Source organism: Rhinichthys klamathensis, unplaced genomic scaffold (assembly GCF_029890125.1).
Source record: "Rhinichthys klamathensis goyatoka isolate OS25496 unplaced genomic scaffold, OSU_Roscu_1.1 h1tg000438l_1, whole genome shotgun sequence".
Taxonomy (NCBI): Eukaryota; Metazoa; Chordata; class Actinopteri; order Cypriniformes; family Leuciscidae; genus Rhinichthys; species Rhinichthys klamathensis.
In genome coordinates, this window is record NW_026606934.1 from 989,556 (window position 1) to 1,010,241 (window position 20,686).

General features: G+C 36.4%; 3 protein-coding genes across 3 annotated transcripts in view; 1 reads left to right on the forward strand and 2 right to left on the reverse strand.

Annotated features, from left to right (window-relative positions):
- Positions 1-1,922: 1,922 nt before the first annotated feature.
- On the forward strand, positions 1,923-2,771 carry med9 (mediator complex subunit 9). The gene is made up of 2 exons (XM_056236111.1): positions 1,923-2,044; positions 2,508-2,771. Exons 1-2 carry the CDS (start codon positions 1,968-1,970, stop codon positions 2,725-2,727), a joined length of 297 nt encoding a protein of 98 aa, XP_056092086.1. The 5' UTR covers positions 1,923-1,967; the 3' UTR covers positions 2,728-2,771.
- Positions 2,772-4,204: 1,433 nt separating this feature from the next.
- rasd1 (RAS, dexamethasone-induced 1) lies at positions 4,205-6,117 on the reverse strand. The gene is made up of 2 exons (XM_056236106.1): positions 5,685-6,117; positions 4,205-5,188 (listed from the first exon to the last, which is right to left on the reverse strand). Exons 1-2 carry the CDS (start codon positions 5,953-5,955, stop codon positions 4,662-4,664), a joined length of 798 nt encoding a protein of 265 aa, XP_056092081.1. The 5' UTR covers positions 5,956-6,117; the 3' UTR covers positions 4,205-4,661.
- A 9,861-nt stretch (positions 6,118-15,978) lies between these two features.
- The window catches only part of pemt (phosphatidylethanolamine N-methyltransferase), a 109,687-nt gene continuing 104,979 nt past the window's right edge, over positions 15,979-20,686 (reverse strand). Inside the window, exon 7 of the mRNA XM_056236108.1 lies at positions 15,979-16,050. Within this exon, the coding sequence (XP_056092083.1) occupies positions 15,996-16,050 (55 nt within the window). The 3' untranslated portion in view covers positions 15,979-15,995. The remainder of the gene's footprint in view (positions 16,051-20,686) is intronic.

Genomic DNA, 20,686 nt, shown 5'->3' on the forward strand with positions numbered 1-20,686 from the left:
ACACACGTGCATGCACTTACACACGCACTTACACATGCACTAAGACACACACACACACACACACACGTACACACACACATACACAAGCACACATGCAAGCACTTACACACGCACTAACACACACACACACACACATGCACGGCACACACACACACACATTCACAAGCACACATGCAAGCACTTACACATGCACTTACACACACACTAACACACACACACACACACTAACACACGCACAGCACACACACACACACACACACACACACGCAAGCACACATGCACTTACACATGCACTTACACACACACTAACACACACACACACATGCATGCACTTACACACGCACTTACACATGCACTAACACACACACACACACACGCGCGCACGGCACACACACACACACACACACACACACACACACACACACACACACACACGTACACACACACACACTCAAACCCACACACACGCACATTCACACACAATTTGGAAACTGCTGTTTCTTGAGTGGCAGATTTTAATTAATGTTGGAAATGTATTTTGTACTTTTGTACAGTAGCTATTATTCCTGGAATTCCAAACAGCCATTGCAATCACTCACAGTTGCAGTTGCACACAATAACAACTAGCTATTCTGCGTAATGCAAACACTCGAGACTAAAAATAAATTCTAATTTTAGAAAATTGTGTTTACATTAATCCCTATAACATGTTTTCATTTGACCACAATGATTGTTTCATGAATAAGTGTATTTTGATTAGAGCAAAATAGACATACTTGTCTGACTTATATAACAAAGAAAAGAAAAACATGTTTGTCATATTTTAGCAAGATAATAAACAAGGCCTGCAAACAGAAATAAACCAAAATACTTTATTGTGTGTTTGTCCAAACGCTGCATTAAAGAGCAGGGAAATACACCAAAAGGCGGTATAATTAAAGAAAGTTTAAGTCATAAAAGTGATAAAATATGTAGATTTATATTGATTATTTATGCTATTAATTTTAATCATTTAGCAGCCCATATATTTATATTTTCATTAAATGTTCTTTTATGTTTAACAAAGCAAATTTAAAATGTCTCTAGATGTCAGTTGTCAACTTGTGTATTAGAACATTAATAATCATGCATGCATATTCATATAATAGAAGTGTGTTCAATACGCCACTGGCAGAACTATCACATGCTGGTCGATGCACAACACTGTGAATGTTTGAGAAGGGATTGAGACGCGGAACAGATTCCAGGAACCCTTGAGAAACTGAAATGAAAAACAAAACATTTATAAAGCAATGGCAAACATACAGACACAGATCTGCCGCATAAGAATATGCACGCAATCAGACAAAAGGTGGTGCGTTCATTTCTGAGACACATGAAAATCAATATTACAGAAATGCCAAAGCAAATATTTCTAATCTACAGGAGGAATGTGGCTTGAAGGGTTAACAGAGGGCAAAAAAATAAACATTTATCAATATTAGGTTTCCTGGAACGTACATTAGGCGCATCTCATTCCTCATCAGATGACCAAGACATAAATAAGCCAATAATAATGACAAAAACATTATCTTGAATAATGAGAGATTACTGTTTCTTTATAGACCCAGTAGGCTAATGCTGTCTGGACCATAGACTGTAAAAAGAATATGGACAAAAAAATATATTATAAATGTGTAAAATATAATTTGGAAAATATTTAGCTTTCATTTAATTTGTTTCTACTCACTGTAGGAGTTAGACGTATTATTTATTGAAATCGTTTTTTTTGTTTTGTTACACTTCTCTTAACGTTCCCAGCACCCCAGTTTGAAAACCCCCAGCTTAGTAGAACATTATAACATAATATAATATTGACAGAATAATGAGATATGTTATTTAATAGATAAAAACAGAGCCATCGTGACGTTGTTTACGCAGAGGCGCCGTCGCGCGTTGATGACGTAGAATACCTCCGTGAAACAAACATGGCGACTCCGGTACCGGTTGTGGAGGAGGCGGAAGATTATTCCTTTTTGCCCATTGTTCACGACGTTATTAAATGGTGAGAAGTAAATATTCTCATATTTTATGTTTCAAGGAACAGAATGCAACTATCGTTAAAATTCAGGAATATCTCGGTATGTTCGTGTTACTATCGAGACTCTGTAAACAACAGCATCTTATGTGTTTAATGTTGCTCAGTATTAAAGGGAAAGTTCGGCAAAAAAGGAAAATTCTGTCATCAATTACTAACCCTCAAGTTGTTGCAAACCAGTATGAGTTTCTTTCTTCCGCTGAACACAAAAGAAGATATTTTGAATGTTTGTAAAGGACTTCCATAGTGTTTTTTTCCCCATACTATGGTAGTCAATGGGGTCCATCAAATGTTTACTTGCCCATATTCTTCAAAATATCGTCTTTTATGTTCACTAGAAGCGAGAAATTCATACAGTTTTAGAACAATGATGTCATTTTTGGGGGTGAATTGACCCTTTAACGGCCTGTCTGCATTCGCCTGTCATTAGCATGGACAAGGACAGTCCAGACGTGCATCAGGAGCTGAACAAACTGAAGACGAAGATCCAGGAGGCTCGGGAGCAGATTTCTGGCATGCCGGGGATCGACATGAGTCCTGCGCTTCAGGAGAACAAACTACAGACCCTCAGAGAGCAGGTCCAGACCAAGAACCAGCTTCTGCAGAAATACAAGAGCCTGTGCATGTTTGACATCCCCAAACCTTCGTGAGAGAAAACATGAACACTTGTTCACACCGATAGAGGCCACACTGATTCAGTCATGTCATTTTTTATTACTTAGGCTATTTGTACTGTTTGTATATATATTTTATTTTTATTTTGGGCATAGCATTTGCAACATCATGTTTAGTGTCGGTGAATTGCTACTGTATTCTTTACCTTTGTCATAGTTTGTACATTAAATTCAGTCACTTCTTTAGTAGAGGTTTTCAGTTGCACTTAATGAAATCATATTTACTTGAGCTGAGACAATATTGCCGTCTGTCTTAAACCATTTAAATGAGTGAAACGACAAGCAATTCAACAAAAGACAGTTTTGAAGCATTCTAGGTGTTTTCAGGTTATTCTGCATTTTTAAAGAATATATCTGGAATATTTATCCTCAATAGACTTTCAGCAAGTAGATTAAACCGTTTTAGCACTTTATTTTACAATCCTGTTCCCTATGTATGTACTTATTAGTTATAATTAGTGGGTAATAACTAGGTACAAACCCTGAATCTGCACCTAAAACTAACCTTAACCCATGTAGTTACACATAAGTGCTTGTATACTGTAAAATAAAAGTGCTCATATTGAGGACTCATTCCAAGCCATAACACATTAGTACATTTTCTTGGTAACAAGTGTGTGCACAACATACACACGTCAATATTTTGAGCATCCTAGAAGGTATTCTCTTATTTATCTGGAATATTTATACTCAAGGTGAGCTTAAGCAGCAAGTTTAGATGTATATATATTTTAAATATACTTTAAATAATATTTTTTGTTTATTCCAAGCCATAATGGATTAATTAATTACTTGCTGTGTTTGTTTGCATACAAATAGCAACATATAATGTATTTTGGGATTATCCTGCATCTTTTAAGAATGTAACTGGAATATTTAGACTTGATGGGCTTAAGCAAGATAGATGAAACCATATTTTTCTGACTCAAGCCATAATAGATCATTTTCAAGTCGGTTTTGCTGGCATGGGCACACAACAAATGACAACAGTTTGTGCATCTTAGTTTTTTTTCCCCTTCAGATTACTACATTTTAAATATATCTGGATAGGCTTAAGCTGCAAGTTTATATGAAACCATATTTTAGTGTCCTAAGGTATTTTCAGATTGTTCTGCAGTTTTAAGCCCTTGTTCATGTGTTGGTCAAAAATGACTATTTTTGTTTATTTCAATGAAATATCGTACTATATTTTATTCATTTGACTGAACAATACAAGTGAGAATATTTTTTAAGAACATTTAACCTTTTCAAATCATGTCCATGATTTTTGCGTGTTCATACAGCAAGTGGCAAATTTTTTTTGTAAAACTATAAAAATTGACCGAACAGCACCAGATTATTAAAGGAAATATCTGGACTTTATTAGATTTAGCCACTGCAGTCGTAGGCCTGTAAGAACATAGATAAATGCTTTAGAAAGTGACGAGGAAACATGCATATTCTTGACAGTCTTTTATTTCAAGTTTTCCAATGTGTTCAATTCAACAATGACATAGAAGAATAAATATACATTCATTGACAATAAAAAAAATTGTTCAAAATGCAATAAAACATTCAAGTTGATTTCTTTGTGATAAAGTTTAACCAAAAAAAAAAAAAAAAAAAGTAAACAGATGACATTGCAACTCCGTTCAGCACCCAAAAAAGGCAAATGTTTAACAAAGCACATTTTTAAGCATGGAGTTGATACTTGTAAGCCACATCACACAGCGCTCAGACTGAACAGAACAAAGTCGCTATTCTGTACAGGAGATCTCGCGAGATTACATGCGCGTCCACGTCGCGAGGTGAGAGCTCAAGCCGATGACTTTTACCGGTTCGACCGCGACTCTATCGGAGTCACCGGGATTGGCACAACAACCGTGTGCTTCTAATAATAACCGTAGCAGTGCTTTAAACGGCTCGGTTTTTTAGCTAATACTGCATCTTTCTTTGTCTTTGGTCTGTCCGCCTCCTATCGTCTTCTCTTTAATGTACATCAAGTCACTGTGGACGCTCGGGCGGCGCGCAAAAGGCGCAACGATCCCGTACGCGTCTCCGTCCTTAACCTTCTTGCTTCTAAAAGACTTTTTGTGGAGAATGTCACAGTACTGCACGGAAACCTTGCGATGGAGGTCCGGGCTCATCTCGTTGGGGAGTTTTGCGAGAGCAAAGAGTCTCTGAAACATCTGGTCGACGTTCGTGTTCCTCTTGGCGGAGATCTCGAAGTACGCGCATTGCTCGTCCCCTGCGATCAGTTGCTCGATCTCGTCGCGTTGGACCTCGCGGTAAAACTCGCGGTCGCCCTTGTTCCCGCAGATCACCAGAGGCACATCCACGTTCTCTTTGGTCTTGTTTTTAAGGCAGGATTTGGTCTCGTAGATCTGCTGTTTGAGCCGCTGCACCTCGTGGAAAGACTCGCGGTTGTCCAGACTGAACACCAGGATGAAAACGTCACCTGTGGCCAAAAGAAGAGGGGGAATGATTAGAAATGTTGACTTCGAATACAGCAAACAGCATCACTCTAAAAATATAAAAGTTCTTTATTCGTATTGATGGTTCCACGAAGAACCTTTAAAATACACAAATATTTCCATCTCCCCCATAAAAAAAAATATTCATAGTGGGAAAAAACGTTTTACACTAAAAATATGCTGGGCTGTTTCAACGGTCAAACCCTACCGTTAAGTTTAAAAATGTAATTAAAAGATTCAAATATGGACAAACCCAACCGTTTAATTAAAAATTTGAAACCAACGGCTAGGTTTGTCCACATTTGAATCTTTTAATTACATTTTTAAACTTAACGGTAGGGTTTGACCGTTGAAACAACCCAGTATTTTTAGACAGTGTAACGTTAGATTTTTTTAACGTTAGAACTGTTCACTGAAAGGTTCTTCTATTAACCAAAAATGCTTCTTCTATGGCTTAGTTTTATTTGATAAGATATTTACCTGTCAGAATAGACAGTCTCCTCATAGCTGGGAACGGATGATTCCCTGAAGTATCCAAAATGTCCAGTTGATACACCTCTCCCTTGATGCTGTAGAGTTTCCTGTGAAAGTCCTCTATGGTCGGCGTGTACTGTTCCTCAAAGCGCCCGTTCAGAAACCGGGACACGATCGCCGTTTTCCCAACTTTGGTGGATCCGAGAATGACCATCCTGTAGCAGTTTTTCGCAGGGATGTCGAACTCATTCTCTGAAGGACTCATTTTCTTGATCATGTTTATCTCGTGTGTGGTTTTGAGCCGGAGTGGTAAAGAATAGCTGGTTGGGTCGTAAGTTTGCAGTGGCTGTTGCTTCTGAAGATTCTAATGACGGAGACCCGCTATTTAAACGTGCTCGCGCCCCGCCCCCCGTGCGCGTCACCGCGGGCCAGTGCAACAGGTGCGTCAGTTTGTGTGGATCAGTGCTTTCTGGTGCAACTAATACCAGGAACATTTGCTGAGAGGAAAAGTACTTTCACGCTGTGTATCCAGTTCCCAATTTTAAAAAACAATATGTCATTTAACCGTAAAGCATTGTGAATGTTTCTGCGTAGAGGTTAAGAATGCATCTCCTATTTGTACAGTAAAATATTGTTAATATGATGCTTTTTTATTTCATAGGATATGTGTACTGTGAAATAGGCATATTGTTAAAATTATGCTTTTATTTCATAAGCATAGCCTATTTGTACAATAAAATAGGCATATTGTTAAAATTATGCTTTTACTTAATAAGCATAGGCTATTTGTACTGTAAAATAGGCATATTATTTTATGCCTATTTTACTGTAAAGCACTTTGAATTACCATTGTGTATGAAATGTGCTATATAGATAAACTTGCCTTGCCTATTATTAAAAATATGCCTTTATTTCCCAGGCATATAATATAGCCTATTGTTAAAATTATGCTTTTATTTAATAGTCATATTTGTACTATAAAATAGGCATATTGCTAAAATTATGCTTTTAGTTCATGTTTATTTGTACTGTACTGTAAAATAGGCATATTGTTAAAATTATGCTTCTATTTCATATGCATATTTGTACTGTAAAATATTGTTACAATTATGCCATTATTATTTTTAAATATGATTATAGTCTTATAACTTCACAGAATTCCCTACACGATCCACCACATTCGCTTAGATTTCTTTTTATTGCTGTTATGTATACATTGGAGTGTTTCACGCTAATGTTTATGTTATTTAGTTCGTGCCTCTGTTAGTGTTATTGTCGACCACATTACCGGATAAGTCACTTTTCATTGCACCAGTTATCACTACATTTCACAGGGACAACTGAGATTTAATGTGCATATAATTCATTGAAATATAGCATTGCAACAACACTTTTTTTTGGAATGTCCTGAGCATTTTTTCTCCTTAAATGCAACAGTCTTTTAAACATAGCGTCAATCTTTAACGTGCAATGGTGGCATTAATCATGTACGTAGTTCTGGTTTGTTCATATTTGCACTTGATCACAACTTTGGGAACGGACAGACGCGTTAACGGCTCATGGAAATGGAAATAAGGGTTGAAATGAATTTGATACGAGAGTAACAAGTAGGCTAGAATAATTAAAAACAAATAAAGTGAGTCCAGTATGCTCCAGTGATTCATGTTTTCTTCTACAGTCTACATCTAATACAGAAGCGCGCGCCCGCGCATCGCCACACCGCGGCGCAAGTGAATCTGAGCTGCTCGAGCACGACGCTTTTATACCAGCGCGCTCTGGCATGCTTGATTCTGATTGGCTGACAGGCGCTTTAGGGCGTGTCTTTCCCCCTCAGGTCTTGACCGTCTTGACCGCATTTCAGATCATGTCAGTCGTTTCAAAGAGCCTTAAAATCTCTCACAGCAATAGAGGCAGAAAAACACACACAAATGCATTGGCTAAGCAAACACATAAGGTAAAATGAACAAATGTAGTCCAGATTTTATTTTAATAGCTATATATGGAAAGCTCTTTCTGTTTCACAATTAAATCAATAAAATAGCCTATCTTATTGACTTAAGTATTATTTTTTTCAGCAGTGAGGCAGGTTTCTTTTAAGTAATTTGGTTGATTTTAGTCATTTCAGTACAGACCTCTCTCTCTCTCTCTATCTCTCTCTCTCTCTCTCTCTCTCAATTCAATTCAAAATTGCTTTATTGGCATGACTGTATCATACAATATTGCCAAATCTCTCTCTCTCTCTCTCTCTCTCTCTCTCTCTTCACAGAAAGTTAGATGTGCGCGGTATTAGCGGCATATTTGACTCTGAAACGCTGAATTACGCGCCGCTTTACGACACCTAGTGTTTACCTTTCACCGAAACAGTGCAATATTCCTTAAATGATCTGGTAACACTTTACAATGTGGTTGCATTTGATAACATTAACGTAAACTAACAATACTTCTAAAGCAAATTAGTTAAATGTTAATTTTAACATTTACTAACACATTATTAAAATGAAACGTTGTATCTAATAATGTACCTGAGCCAACATGAACGAAGACTAAATCATGTAGCAAATGTATTGCTAAATGTTGCTTATGTTATTAATACCCTATATGCTTTTTTGGAATATTACCTTTCAGTGTGTAAAGCAGGGGCGTAGCCAGTATTGGGCCAGGGCGGCACTGGCCCGCCCACATTACTCACTGGCCCGCCCAGGCAAGTTTGATAAAAATACATTTTTAGTTTATTTTTATTCAAATGTATTTAAGAAAATATATTAATATATACCTGATTTATTGTTGACTGCTGTGTGTGTTTAATTCGTTTTCCGAATAAAACGGAACTGTCGAAGCAAGTTGTAGACTCTCTCCGGAACGTTATTGGTTGCTATGGTTGCTGGGGGTTCCGACAGGAAAACTCACAGCGGCGTCGGCGCCACAATAATGGCTAAACAACTTTCTTTAATGTGCTATTTGAAAAAAGCAAGAGTTGAGGAAGAAGACACGCCACTGCCTTCAACTACCGAGTCCCAGTTTTTCAGACTCATTACCCCAGGAGAAGGCTAGTCAGGTGCGGCTGCTTCTTGCTCCCTCTCTCCCGGTAAGCCCGACGCGGGTTTACCCGCCGATCTAATAGCGATATTATTATTTTAGCTTACTTTATTTTCGGGTGAACTGTCTTTGCATTGCTGACTAGCCTGAATAAAATAGACAGGTTATTGTCTAATGTCTACACTGGTTTGTCCAGCCTTGATTAAGCTCTGTTGGTTGAACATGATGATTTGCCGAATATAAAGCTGTAACTGTTTTTGCAGTTTGTCGATTCATTTTTCTACTCTCTAAGGTTAATTATTACTGAAGTAATTTTTTTCTATGAAAAACTATAGGCCCACTCACATTTTCACTGGCCCACCCAAAATAAAATTTCTGCCTACGCTACTGGTGTAAAGCAGCTGTTTATGAATGTAAAAGGTCTGCAAAGTTTCAAAGATCAAAGTGTAGATGAAATGAATGATTGTCTCCCAAAAGAAAGAAGCGATTCTTACAACCTAAAGAAACAGTTTAACAAATTTGCATAATGCCAGTCTTGGTCTTCATTGGCTAAACGAGAACAGCGTTCATTTCGCCCCGCCCTCAAACACTGTAGTTGTTCCAGTCCCTCTATCCAGCGTTTAATGTTGTTTATGTGGTGTTTTTAATACGCTTTAAGGCAAACCATGTGTAAATTCACAAGTCGACAGCATTGCTGAGTATTTTCTGCTTAAAACTGCAGTGAACCAAAGACAGTCTCAAAAACACGGTTTGAAATCGCTGGTGTTTCTGACGTCACAAACTACCTTGTAACCAATCAGATCAACGTGTGATCATGCAAGACAAACTGAAAAAGCAGGGGATTATAATGAGCTTTTCTTTGAAACAAGGAGTGACGAAAAATGCACACAGGAGCTCATTATAGGAGTGAAACAAGAGTGGAGAGAGAGAGAGAGAGAGAGAGAGAGAGAGAGAGAGAGAGAGAGAGAGAGAGAGAGAGATACCAGCATGCAACATGGATCAGATGATCTGTTTCAAAGTACTAGGATGAAAGCCGATGCATGGCACACAGAAGGGCCTTAAACGAGAGAGAAAGGGAGGAACAACACGGAACAAACCTGTGCAAATAGGACACCATAAAGCAACACACTTTCTAGATGTCCATGATGAGCATGAGCGATGATTATATTTCCACACCTCGACATTTAAATGATGTGTCCAAAAAATACTTCTCATTCCCATCAGAGAGGGGTTAGATGATGTTTTTCCTTCAATAATGAAGTGTACGTTTAAGATCTTTGTGCATTAAGGCTATTTCTGAGTTGAAATGAGCTTTGTGAGCATTTCAATCATTACCTCCTTCCACTGAACATAAAAGGAAAACTATACCTATAATATATATAGGCTATGATAAATTGAGCATCAGATCCTCATATTGGAGTGATTTCTGAAGGATCATGTGACACTGAAGACTGGAGTAATGATGCTGAAAATTTAGCTTTGATCACAGGAATAAATTACAATTTACTATATATTCACATAGAGAACACTATTTTAGATTGTAATAATAATTTCAGATTTTTTACTGTATTTTGATCAAATCATGCAGCCTTGAGTCTTAAGAAATAACATAAAAACCTACAAATGTGAGGTAAAAAAACCCCGATAAAGCTATAAAATAAATAATTAGTAAGTCTAACCCACATCCAGTCAACATCAAATCACCTTTAAATTAATGCATGTTGTTTCTGAGTATTATTATATTGAAAAACAATCATACACATTGATGTTTTAGACTAAAATGGGCCAAGTGTTTCAGAGTTAAATGGTCTTAAATTCATTGCAATTGAGTTTCAAATGGCTTTTCCCATGCATGGAACTTAATTGTCTTGATTAGTGTCTGATTAAGGCTAAATGACTAATTAAATGAGTAAGAGTCTTTATTCCCACAGTCCAGCATGATAAAAAATCACGACCTGAGCCCTGACATTTATAATGACCTGAGAGGATCGCTTATTTGCATGTATTTATGTATGTGTGTCAGCTCTCAGTGTAATTTAATAATCCATAAGAGCTTATTGAGGACGAAAAGTGTGTGTAAGGAGAGAGAGAGATGAATGAGGCAAAAGAACGAGTGCCAGAAAGTGTCAGAGAAAAGAAAGCAAGTCAGTAAAGTCATATATAACGGTAAAGAAAAGCAGTGTATTGTCGCTGCGAGGAAAAAAAAGCCTTCCTGTATATTAGACAGATGGCCGCTATAAACCATTACTGTTTTTGTACCATGTTATTTTCATTTAAATTCAATTTATTCAAGTAAAATAATAAGAAAAAACAGTCATTATACTGATTTGAGGGTAAAAAAAGAAGAGCTTAATTGTTTTAAATGTGAACTTGTAGTGCTAATATAATATTAAAGAAATAAAAGGCATCTTATGCGCGCGCACTTTGCATGCTCGAATTAAAAGTTTAACTTTAATCATTGTTTAATAATGCTTTAAAGACACACTGATTTTGACGTGCCAACTAAGCACATGGACTTGATTATACTTTTGTTTTAAATGTACTAAATTGCAACTTCGCCATTTCAAATGTGTAATTGCAAATATATTTAAATACATGACATACAAGTTTCAACAGAAATGACATTAAAGTATGTTTTAGTTTAACATAATTATGAAATTACTGTATTTAAGTGAGTCAAAAAGCACTCTAAAGTTCAACTAATTGCATTTAATACACATTTAAACTATAACACCTTTTCATTTAATTGTAAAATACGCAATTGAGCGTCTGAAAACATATTTAGTTTGCACTTTTTAAGTTTTAAAGTAGCCTTATATTACATAATAATTACTGTTTGTTTTTCACAAGTATATAATATAACAAGTAATCAAGAGTCAGATGTGGATGAAGGTTATTATATAATAATTTTCATTAAAATTATTCAAATTTAAACTGCTGATTCATTTTAATTTCTCCATGAATCTGCACTGGTTTTGCTATAGCTTTGTTTTTGTGTGTAGACAATGCAAAATAACCTGGTTTTGGGTTCTATTTAACCGTGTCTGGCCATTTTAACTCTTCACAATGACTGCAAGTTCACACCTCGGGTAAAATATGATTGTTTTTGGCATGTTTCCGAGAGATTAAGCAGCGCAGGAAACTCTCCGAGGCCTCAGACGTCAAATATTATAGTGTGCACGAATGAAAAGGCACTGGAACAGAGGAAGAGAAAAGTATAGGGCATAAATTAAAGAAGAAAATTGGATGCATTTCTATTCCTCAGTTCATGGAAAGCACCAAAAACAAACGGTGAGCCGACACAGAGCGCGTTTGGCAGGAAACCCCATCACAACAACACTAAATATTATTGCATGCAAATGGATACTGATCTCTTTTTTTTTTGGCACAATGCACAGATAAACGGATTTGTTTTAAAAACACAGTCTGATCTGGAGCCTGTATTTTGTAACATTTGCATGTGTAATATTTTCTTAGAGAGATTGTCAAGCTGAGATATGACGTCTGAGAGACTGAAGCCGATTGATTCGGTTTTGTTATCATGCTGACGACATCAAATACCAGACGGCTCATGGGATCCTTTATGAAACGCCACAATCCTTTAGAGTCTGCTCTTATGTAACGGCAGACCATTGGCCTGGTCAAAAGGTCAAAGGTTGACTGGTTTACATCTCAAACGTTTGACCCCTGAGGTTGCACTTCAATAAAATGTCAATGTCTACTTCTGATAACACTTATTTTTGATGTCATTCTGCTGACTTTAAGCAACTTTGCATCTACAGTCAAACCAAAAATTATTCAGACACCAGATATCATTTTTTATTTTTGTTTACTAGTGTGTGCAGGACACTATAGTTCATTTATGTAAGGAGGAGAGCAAAATAAAGCAAACTATGACATATTATACCCAAAAATTCTTTATACAGTGTAAAATTTATACAAATTTGGGAGCAAAAATGATTCGGACACTTTGAGCTGATCAAAGTGTGTTTTCTGTAATTGCTAATGCTCTTTTTACACACACACTGAACAACATGAAGCATTGCTTGGTCACTGGTTGAGCTAAACTGGTATTATCTAATTGTGGAGTTAAATTTAACAGCTGACAGATATTCAACATAATTCATGTGTGAGTTCAACAGAAGGACGGACACAACCAGTCAAATATCAACTGAGTTCTGCTCATATTTTATTACCATTTTCTAAACTATAGTGAATAAACTGCGATAATGTGAGAAATGTTGAAGGTGTCTGAATACATTTTTGGTTTGACTGTAGTTGCAAAGTTACTTATAGTCAGCAGAGTGACATCAAAATGAAGTGTTATCAGATATTAAGTAGACACTAATGACTTCATGTATTTACAAAGTTATGGGTTGTTTGAATGTTGTAAATTTAAAAAGTAATGTTACTTTAGTAGGTAATCTGATTATGTAACTTGCGTTACTTGTAATGCATTACTCACAACCCTGGTTAAAGGGATCGTTCACACAAAAATGAACATTTGCTGTTAATAACTCTCCCTCGGGCCGTCGAGATGTAGATGTCTTTCTTTTTCTTCAGTAGAACAGAAAAGAAGAGTTTTAGCTGAAATATATAAGCATATAATGCAAGTCGACGGCTTGAATAAAAAAAACATATTAAATGAATACTCGTGGCTCCTGACGACACATTGAGGTCTTATGAAGTGAACGATCGGTGCGAGAAACTGAACATTATTAATAACATTATTACCTGTAATCCACAGCCTTTCTGTTGCATAACTCAGTCAGTCAGTCAAAGGTTTAAGAATCTGAAATGCGTGACCCAGATCTATAAAAACAATGTAAGTGAGTTTCCTTTGCTTATGTTTATGCTTATTCTAAGAACACATTTATAAACATTTACACAGAAATTCGTTCTGCCTGTGTTGCAAGAATTGTTTATACAGCTTTTTGGCAGCGAAATGATGTAATTAAAGCTCAGTTTATTTTTGATGCTGCCTATACAGATATTACTGACTGCAAAGTTATGATGTTTTCCCATGTACTGACTGACAGCTCCGATTACTGTAGATTTAAGCTAAACGTGAACATGCATTTACTCATATCACTTGCACAAAAGCAGATTCAGTATTCCTCAAAATTAATAAAAACAGTGAAATGCATTTCTTTTAATACATATGTTAAATAACACAAATATACTTGCCCCCGGGATAATCAAAGTGAGATATTTCAAGCCTTTATTTGTTATAATGTTGATGATTATATAGCTTATGAAAACCCCAAATTCAAAATCAGAATATTGTAAAAAGGTTTTCATAAGCTGTAAACTAATCATCAAAATTATAACAAATAAAGGCTTGAGATATCATACTTAATGAGTCTATATAATATATTAGTTTCACCTTTTAAGTTGAATTACTGAAATAAAAGAACTTTTGCACGATATTCTAATTTTTCGAATTTCACCTGTAAATAAACGTAATGCTTAATTAAAAAATGACCTCGATCAAGCATGAAGTTTATTTACTTAATAATTTTAAGACAACGGATTTCCTAAATTTTAAGTTTAAGTCAACTGATCCCTTTTTACAGTGGCTCTCCCTGAATTAAAACTATATTTCATAATAAATTAATTATGGCTTATGAAAACCTTTTCACAATATTCTAATTTTGAATTTGGGGTTTTCATAAGCTATATAATCATCAACATTATAACAAATAAAGGCTTGAAATATCTCACTTTGCATGTAATGAGTCTATATAATATATTAGTTTCACCTTTTAAGTTGAATTACTGAAATAAATGAACTTTTGCACGGTATTCTAATTTTTCGAGTTTCGCCTGTACATCTTAAAACATGTCAGTGTCATTGTTTTGTCTCCAGATGCACATCAGTGATGTTTTTAAAGCCACATTTATAAAAGCCACTTAAATGTCCTAATTGAACTAAGGCCTAATCCTGGCTTTATCTAAACCCTGTCTGTGAAACCCGGCCTTTATGTATTTAATCTCACTTTATCATTAGTTTGAGCTGCGGCCTCTACCGTACGGGCGTAGATATACCGTTCCTTCAGCATGAGGGTTATTCATTACGCTTTTGGTCTTTACATTTGCCAAAAATTCAACTTTTGTTTGCTTGTTATTAAAAAACAATCAAGCCCAGCCAATGTGAGAAAAAGTATCGCAAACTTAAAGTGACGCATTACTTACCATAAAAACTAACTAAGAAACACAATTAGTTACTTTTTTTAGGGAGTAACGAAATATTGTTACGCATTACTTTTAAAAAATAACTTTCTCCAACACAGATCTTAAAATATATTATAATTGAGTTATAATAAATTGTTAATCTGTTCTCAGTGTCCTGATGCATTCAATGCAACAATGTGTGGAAGAATTTGTGAGTTCAAAAGCTAATAATTAATTATATTGGATGTAAAATTAAAATAAATATTTGAGCGGTCTCAGAGCGTCTCGGTTTACAGTATATACAGTAAATCTCTGCTTTTGCTGCGAGTTTAACTTGAATTCGAGTTTGAACATTAAAAAGTTTCGAATTTAAGACATAAATATTAGTATTGCAACACCAGTGTGAATGTAACGTGGACTGAGGTCACTATCATAAATAAAAGACCACTTTAAAGTCCAGTGACAAAATCAATATAAAACACTTACGAATAAAAACATGAAATATATTTTATTTACTTTATTAGCTATTTACTTGCATGTCATGTGACCATTATCTGACATCAAAGAACTAAGAACATGAAAATATGTTGTTGAATTATTATATTTAAGTAATACTTCAATTACATATTTCACATTTAAGGGGTTTGGCTGACAAAAAGACGTTTGTGAATCCCTGATCAGTGCCATTAGAGTAAGAGGGAAAACGAGGAAGAGTGTGTAAATACTGAAAGATAAAACAGGAACATTTATTTTGCCTTTGGAAAGAAAAACTCGAAGTACATTCAATCTCGGAACATGAAACAAGTGGACCCTAAAACAGCGGATTTGAACCGTGCGTGTGCATTTGGAACAGATCGAGGAAATAAAAACATATTTTATGGTTATTATATGTGATGTCAATGAAGAGCAAACTGCAGATTACAATTGAAGATTGTCCTTGCATTCACGGTTTGTCTTCCGTGTAAAATTAAATGTTAACCATTGCAGTAGAAGTGTTGAAGATGTGTGTGCTGAGCATCCGTCCGTGATTCCCCATGCAAGAGCACGGATCGGGAGTCTGGTCATCTTTACACACACACTTCATCTTTACACACACACACTTCATCTTTACTTGTGCTTGCAGCGCTGGCTCCTCTGCCGATAGATCTCCTCAGTGAATGGTCTGCAAACATGACACACACACACACACACACACACACACACACACACACACACACACACACACACACACACACACACGCAGTAAATCTTAAGAAGTGCTATAGCGTACCAGCCTGTGCCTGACACCTTGTGTGAGTGTGTGAGTGTGTGTGTGTGTGACTGTGTGTGTAAGAGACGCTTTCCATAAGTAGGTCAGCTATAAGGCCTGCAACTCTTAGTCAATGATGACACAACTAATTGTCAGTGAAATGAGGTGATTGACCTTCAGAAAACATATGAGCAGTTTTATGGTCTATTCATTAGGCGATATATATATTTATTACATGGCTTGGTTGAATTATAATGTACTGTAGAATGCGGTCTGTTAATTATAACACACCGTTGCCATGGACACAGTTCTGTTCACTCTGGAGGATAAACTCCTTTAAATCAATAAACTCCTTTTTAAATCAATATTTTGTCAAATTATTGATTTATTTGGTGGGTAGCCATGTAATAAGCGGGATAATGTAGAGCTTCGCTATAACAAACACCTCGCTCTACATTATCCCTTACATATACATATATATATATATACACTCACCTAAAGGATTATTAGGAACACCATACTAATACTGTGTTTGACCCCCTTTCGCCTTCAGAACTGCCTTAATTCTACGTGGCATTGATTCAACAAGGTGCTGAAAGCATTCTTTAGAAATGTTGGCCCATATTGATAGGATAGCATCTTGCAGTTGATGGAGATTTGTGGGATGCACATCCAGGGCACGAAGCTCCCGTTCCACCACATCCCAAAGATGCTCTATTGGGTTGAGATCTGGTGACTGTGGAGGCCATTTTAGTACAGTGAACTCATTGTCATGTTCAAGAAACCAATTTGAAATGATTCAAGCTTTGTGACATGGTGCATTATCCTGCTGGAAGTAGCCATCAGAGGATGGGGACATGGTGGCCATAAAGGGATGGACATGGTCAGAAACAATGCTCAGGTAGGCCGTGGCATTAAAACAATGCCCAATTGGCACTAAGGGGCCTAAAGTGTGCCAAGAAAACATCCCTCACACCATTACACCACCACCACCAGCCTGCACAGTGGTAACAAGGCATGATGGTTCCATGTTCTCATTCTGTTTACGCCAAATTCTGACTCTACCATCTGAATGTCTCAACAGAAATCGAGACTCATCAGACCAGGCAACATTTTTCCAGTCTTCAACTGTTCAATTTTGGTGAGCTCTTGCAAATTGTAGCCTCTTTTTCCTATTTGTAGTGGAGATGAGTGGTACCCAGTGGGGTCTTCTGCTGTTGTAGCCCATCCGCCTCAAGGTTGTGCGTGTTGTGGCTTCACAAATGCTTTGCTGCATACCTCGGTTGTAACGAGTGGTTATTTCAGTCAAAGTTGCTCTTCTATCAGCTTGAATCAGTCGGCCCATTCTCCTCTGACCTCTAGCATCAACAAGGCATTTTCGCCCACAGGACTGCCGCATACTGGATGTTTTTCCCTTTTCACACCAATCTTTGTAAACCCTAGAAATGGTTGTGCGTGAAAATCCCAGTAACTGAGCAGATTGTGAAATACTCAGACCGGCCCGTCTGGCACCAACAACCATGCCACGCTCAAAATTGCTTAAATCACCTTTCTTTCCCATTCTGACATTCAGTTTGGAGTTCAGCAGATTGTCTTGACCAGGACCACACCCCTAAATGCATTGAAGCAACTGCCATGTGATTGGTTGATTAGATAATTGCATTAATGAGAAATTGAACAGGTGTTCCTAATAATCCTTTAGGTGAGTGTATATGTAAGTTCATTAACATGCGGTGACGATGGTGGACGCACAAAGTTTAATATTACGCTTTTTCAAGAAATCACAGAAAGACGAGCGAGGAGGAGGAAAGTCTCGTTCATCTTTACAGGACACGCATATTTCATAACTAAGACTTCCAGACACAATCGGAATTTTGGGTATAATATGTCACAAGCCGCGTTTCCATTACAGATTTGCGCAAAACTTTTGCGATTTTTTCTAAATATCGATAAAAAAGTATTGCGAAATGACGGCGCTTTCATTAACCGATGTTATGCGACTTTGGACGTTTGTAGGTTTATAGCACATGTGAATAGACGTGCAGCCACCGCACTAGACATTATTATTATTAATGGAAGGAGACGTGGTGTGTTATCCAAGCATTAATGGTAAGGAAAGAGCCTAATACTGTGAACGGCACATGAGGTGTTTCTGGGTGTTTCTCCCTCATTTCTGCTCCAAGGTCTTGATTGTGGCATTTCTTTGAGGTTTAGAATCCAGTATTCCTGCAATTCTTTTTTCTTTTATAAATTTAATAAAGAACTTTGTCTCGTATTCTGTCCAAACGGTCCGTGTACTTTTGCGTCCATTTATTTTTCCTTTTTTAACCCGTAGCCTAATTGAAAAACGAAAAATGAACGGTTGTTGTATTTTTAAAGCGCAAAGTTGAACAACAAATTTTGAATTTGAACGGTAGCCTACTACACACCAATGCTGCGCAAAAAAATAAATATAGACGAATTTTCAGATTTTTGTTTATGACTTTTTGCCCCTTTATTAAACATTTTGAATATTCACAAATTTAATTTGCAACAAATGTCGATTTTATTGGTTTTCTAAGGCCAAATTAGAACCCGATGATATTTTTCCCACAGTGCTGAATGAGAAAGAGCTGTGTCTCTGGAACCATAGCCTACAGAGAGGTGATTTATAGGTGATTATAGGCTAATGATAATAAATGTGTCTGAAAAAATAACGAGGCATTTTAATTGTTTATTAATAAACTAGAGTTAGTGCCGACTGCAAACATATTTTCATCTCCACTGTAAAGCGGATGCGCCTTTAGAGAGAAATGCACCTTTCATATGGATTACATAATCAGAAGGTATTTGCTTTCGATTTGAATTTGTTCGTTTAAAAGTGGACATTTCAAGCTTTAGCCTACATAGGCTATATTTTGTTTCGGTTCATTTCCGAGACATGTTCCAGTTCACGGAGATCATGAAAGCGCGCCTGATTGTTTTCTTTTATTTTGCAAAAGAAGAACGTTTTCTTGTTATTGTGAGTTTACACAAATAAAAGTAGTTGCGGCTTATGTATTATTATTTTCTCTATGACCATAAATGATAGAGTATTTTAAGTTGTTTCCACTGTTGACAGGAAAATGCAAGTGTTCGCGCCCGCGCCTCCGTCATGCAGTGCGCGCTCCACACTTCGCACAAACCCTTGGATATGCGTCAAAATCTTGTGTTTATTTGTGATAATCTTAGCCCTGTATTATTATTGCCTAACCTGTATTATGAATGACATTTGACGAATTGCTTTGTTCCTTTTTTGGATAAAAGCGTTTTCTAAATATGTAGCCTAATAAATGTAATAGGCTATAATAATAATAATTATTATTATTTGCGTTTATAACTATAAATGACTTCACTTAAGACAGTAATATGTTTATCATAAAATAATTGATTAATGTATTATTTTTATATAACCTTTTACAGTTTTGGAAAATGAGTTTGTGTTATATTTCTTTTTTTGTATGAGAAGTATTTTTTTGCTATTCTATTATAGCCTACTGAGCTTTTTTCTCCCCCCGCCCCAAAAAAAAGGACTTTAAAGATACAAGTACCGGGCTAAATGTCGTTTTTTTAGAAAATTCAAGAAATTACAAAGAACTGATATTTACAAATCTGAGAAAGCGGATTAGGATATCGTGGGTATAGGCCTACAGTTTATTAATCCGTGGGCACGATTTGTTAAACCGATCGAGGGAACAGTTTGTACTCAACCGTAAGTAGGCCTACGGTTTATAAACTTGAGGGGACGGATTGCAAAACCATCGCCACAGATTTTTTTTCATTTAGGCTATTTTATTTTTTCACAGACGCTCCATATTATCTAAATGTTCCGGGTCAAAATGAAATGCAGAAATCTAATTTCGCAAAGTTGTAGGCCTATGTCAATTAGGCCTATTTGATTTTCAATTAAATAAGCAATAGGCTATATAAGGAAAATAAGTTTGTATGTGAATATTTTCTCACCAGTCTAAAAACTAATAAAGAAGAAAGCATGTTTTTTGTTTTTCATACGAGTTAAAGGAAAAACGAATGGACGCAATAGCCTACACGGACCCCAAACACACGTGCCTTCTAAGTCAGGTGACTGCAATTGCGCAAAAACTGTTTCCATTGCAGTTTTGCGAAATATTCCTTTTTCGAATTGCCTGAAAAACCACCTCATGTGAGCGTAAAAACTTTTTTGCGATAAATGGGAGTTTTCGCGAAATTGACGTGTTTCCATTGAGCGTATTTTTAATTCGCAATTTCAATTTGCGCAATTTGAAGGGTAATGGAAACGCGGCTACAGTTAATTTATTTTGCTCTCCTCACTTACATAAATGAACTATAGTGTCCTGCACACACTAGTAAACGAATATCAAAAATTATATCTGGTGTCTGAATAATTTTTGGTTTGACTATATATATATATATATATGTGTGTGTGTGCGTGCGTGTGTGTGTATGTGTGCGTGTGTGTGTGTAGAACAGAACAGTCCAGTCTGTCACTGCGTGGTTTTTCTTCCCCGTTCTGGTGTAAAGTGATGTTGGC

What these genes read in the sequence shown, in the direction of transcription:
- med9 (XM_056236111.1), top strand. Translation starts at nt 1,968, where the DNA reads ATGGCGACTCCGGTACCGGTTGTGGAGGAGGCGGAAGATTATTCCTTT. An exon ending in GTTCACGACGTTATTAAATG is followed by an intron (nt 2,045 to 2,507) that starts GTGAGAAGTAAA and finishes GCCTGTCATTAG; the next exon opens with CATGGACAAGGACAGTCCAG.
- rasd1 (XM_056236106.1), bottom strand. Translation starts at nt 5,955, where the DNA reads ATGATCAAGAAAATGAGTCCTTCAGAGAATGAGTTCGACATCCCTGCG. An exon ending in GAGACTGTCTATTCTGACAG is followed by an intron (nt 5,189 to 5,684) that starts GTAAATATCTTA and finishes TTTTGGCCACAG; the next exon opens with GTGACGTTTTCATCCTGGTG.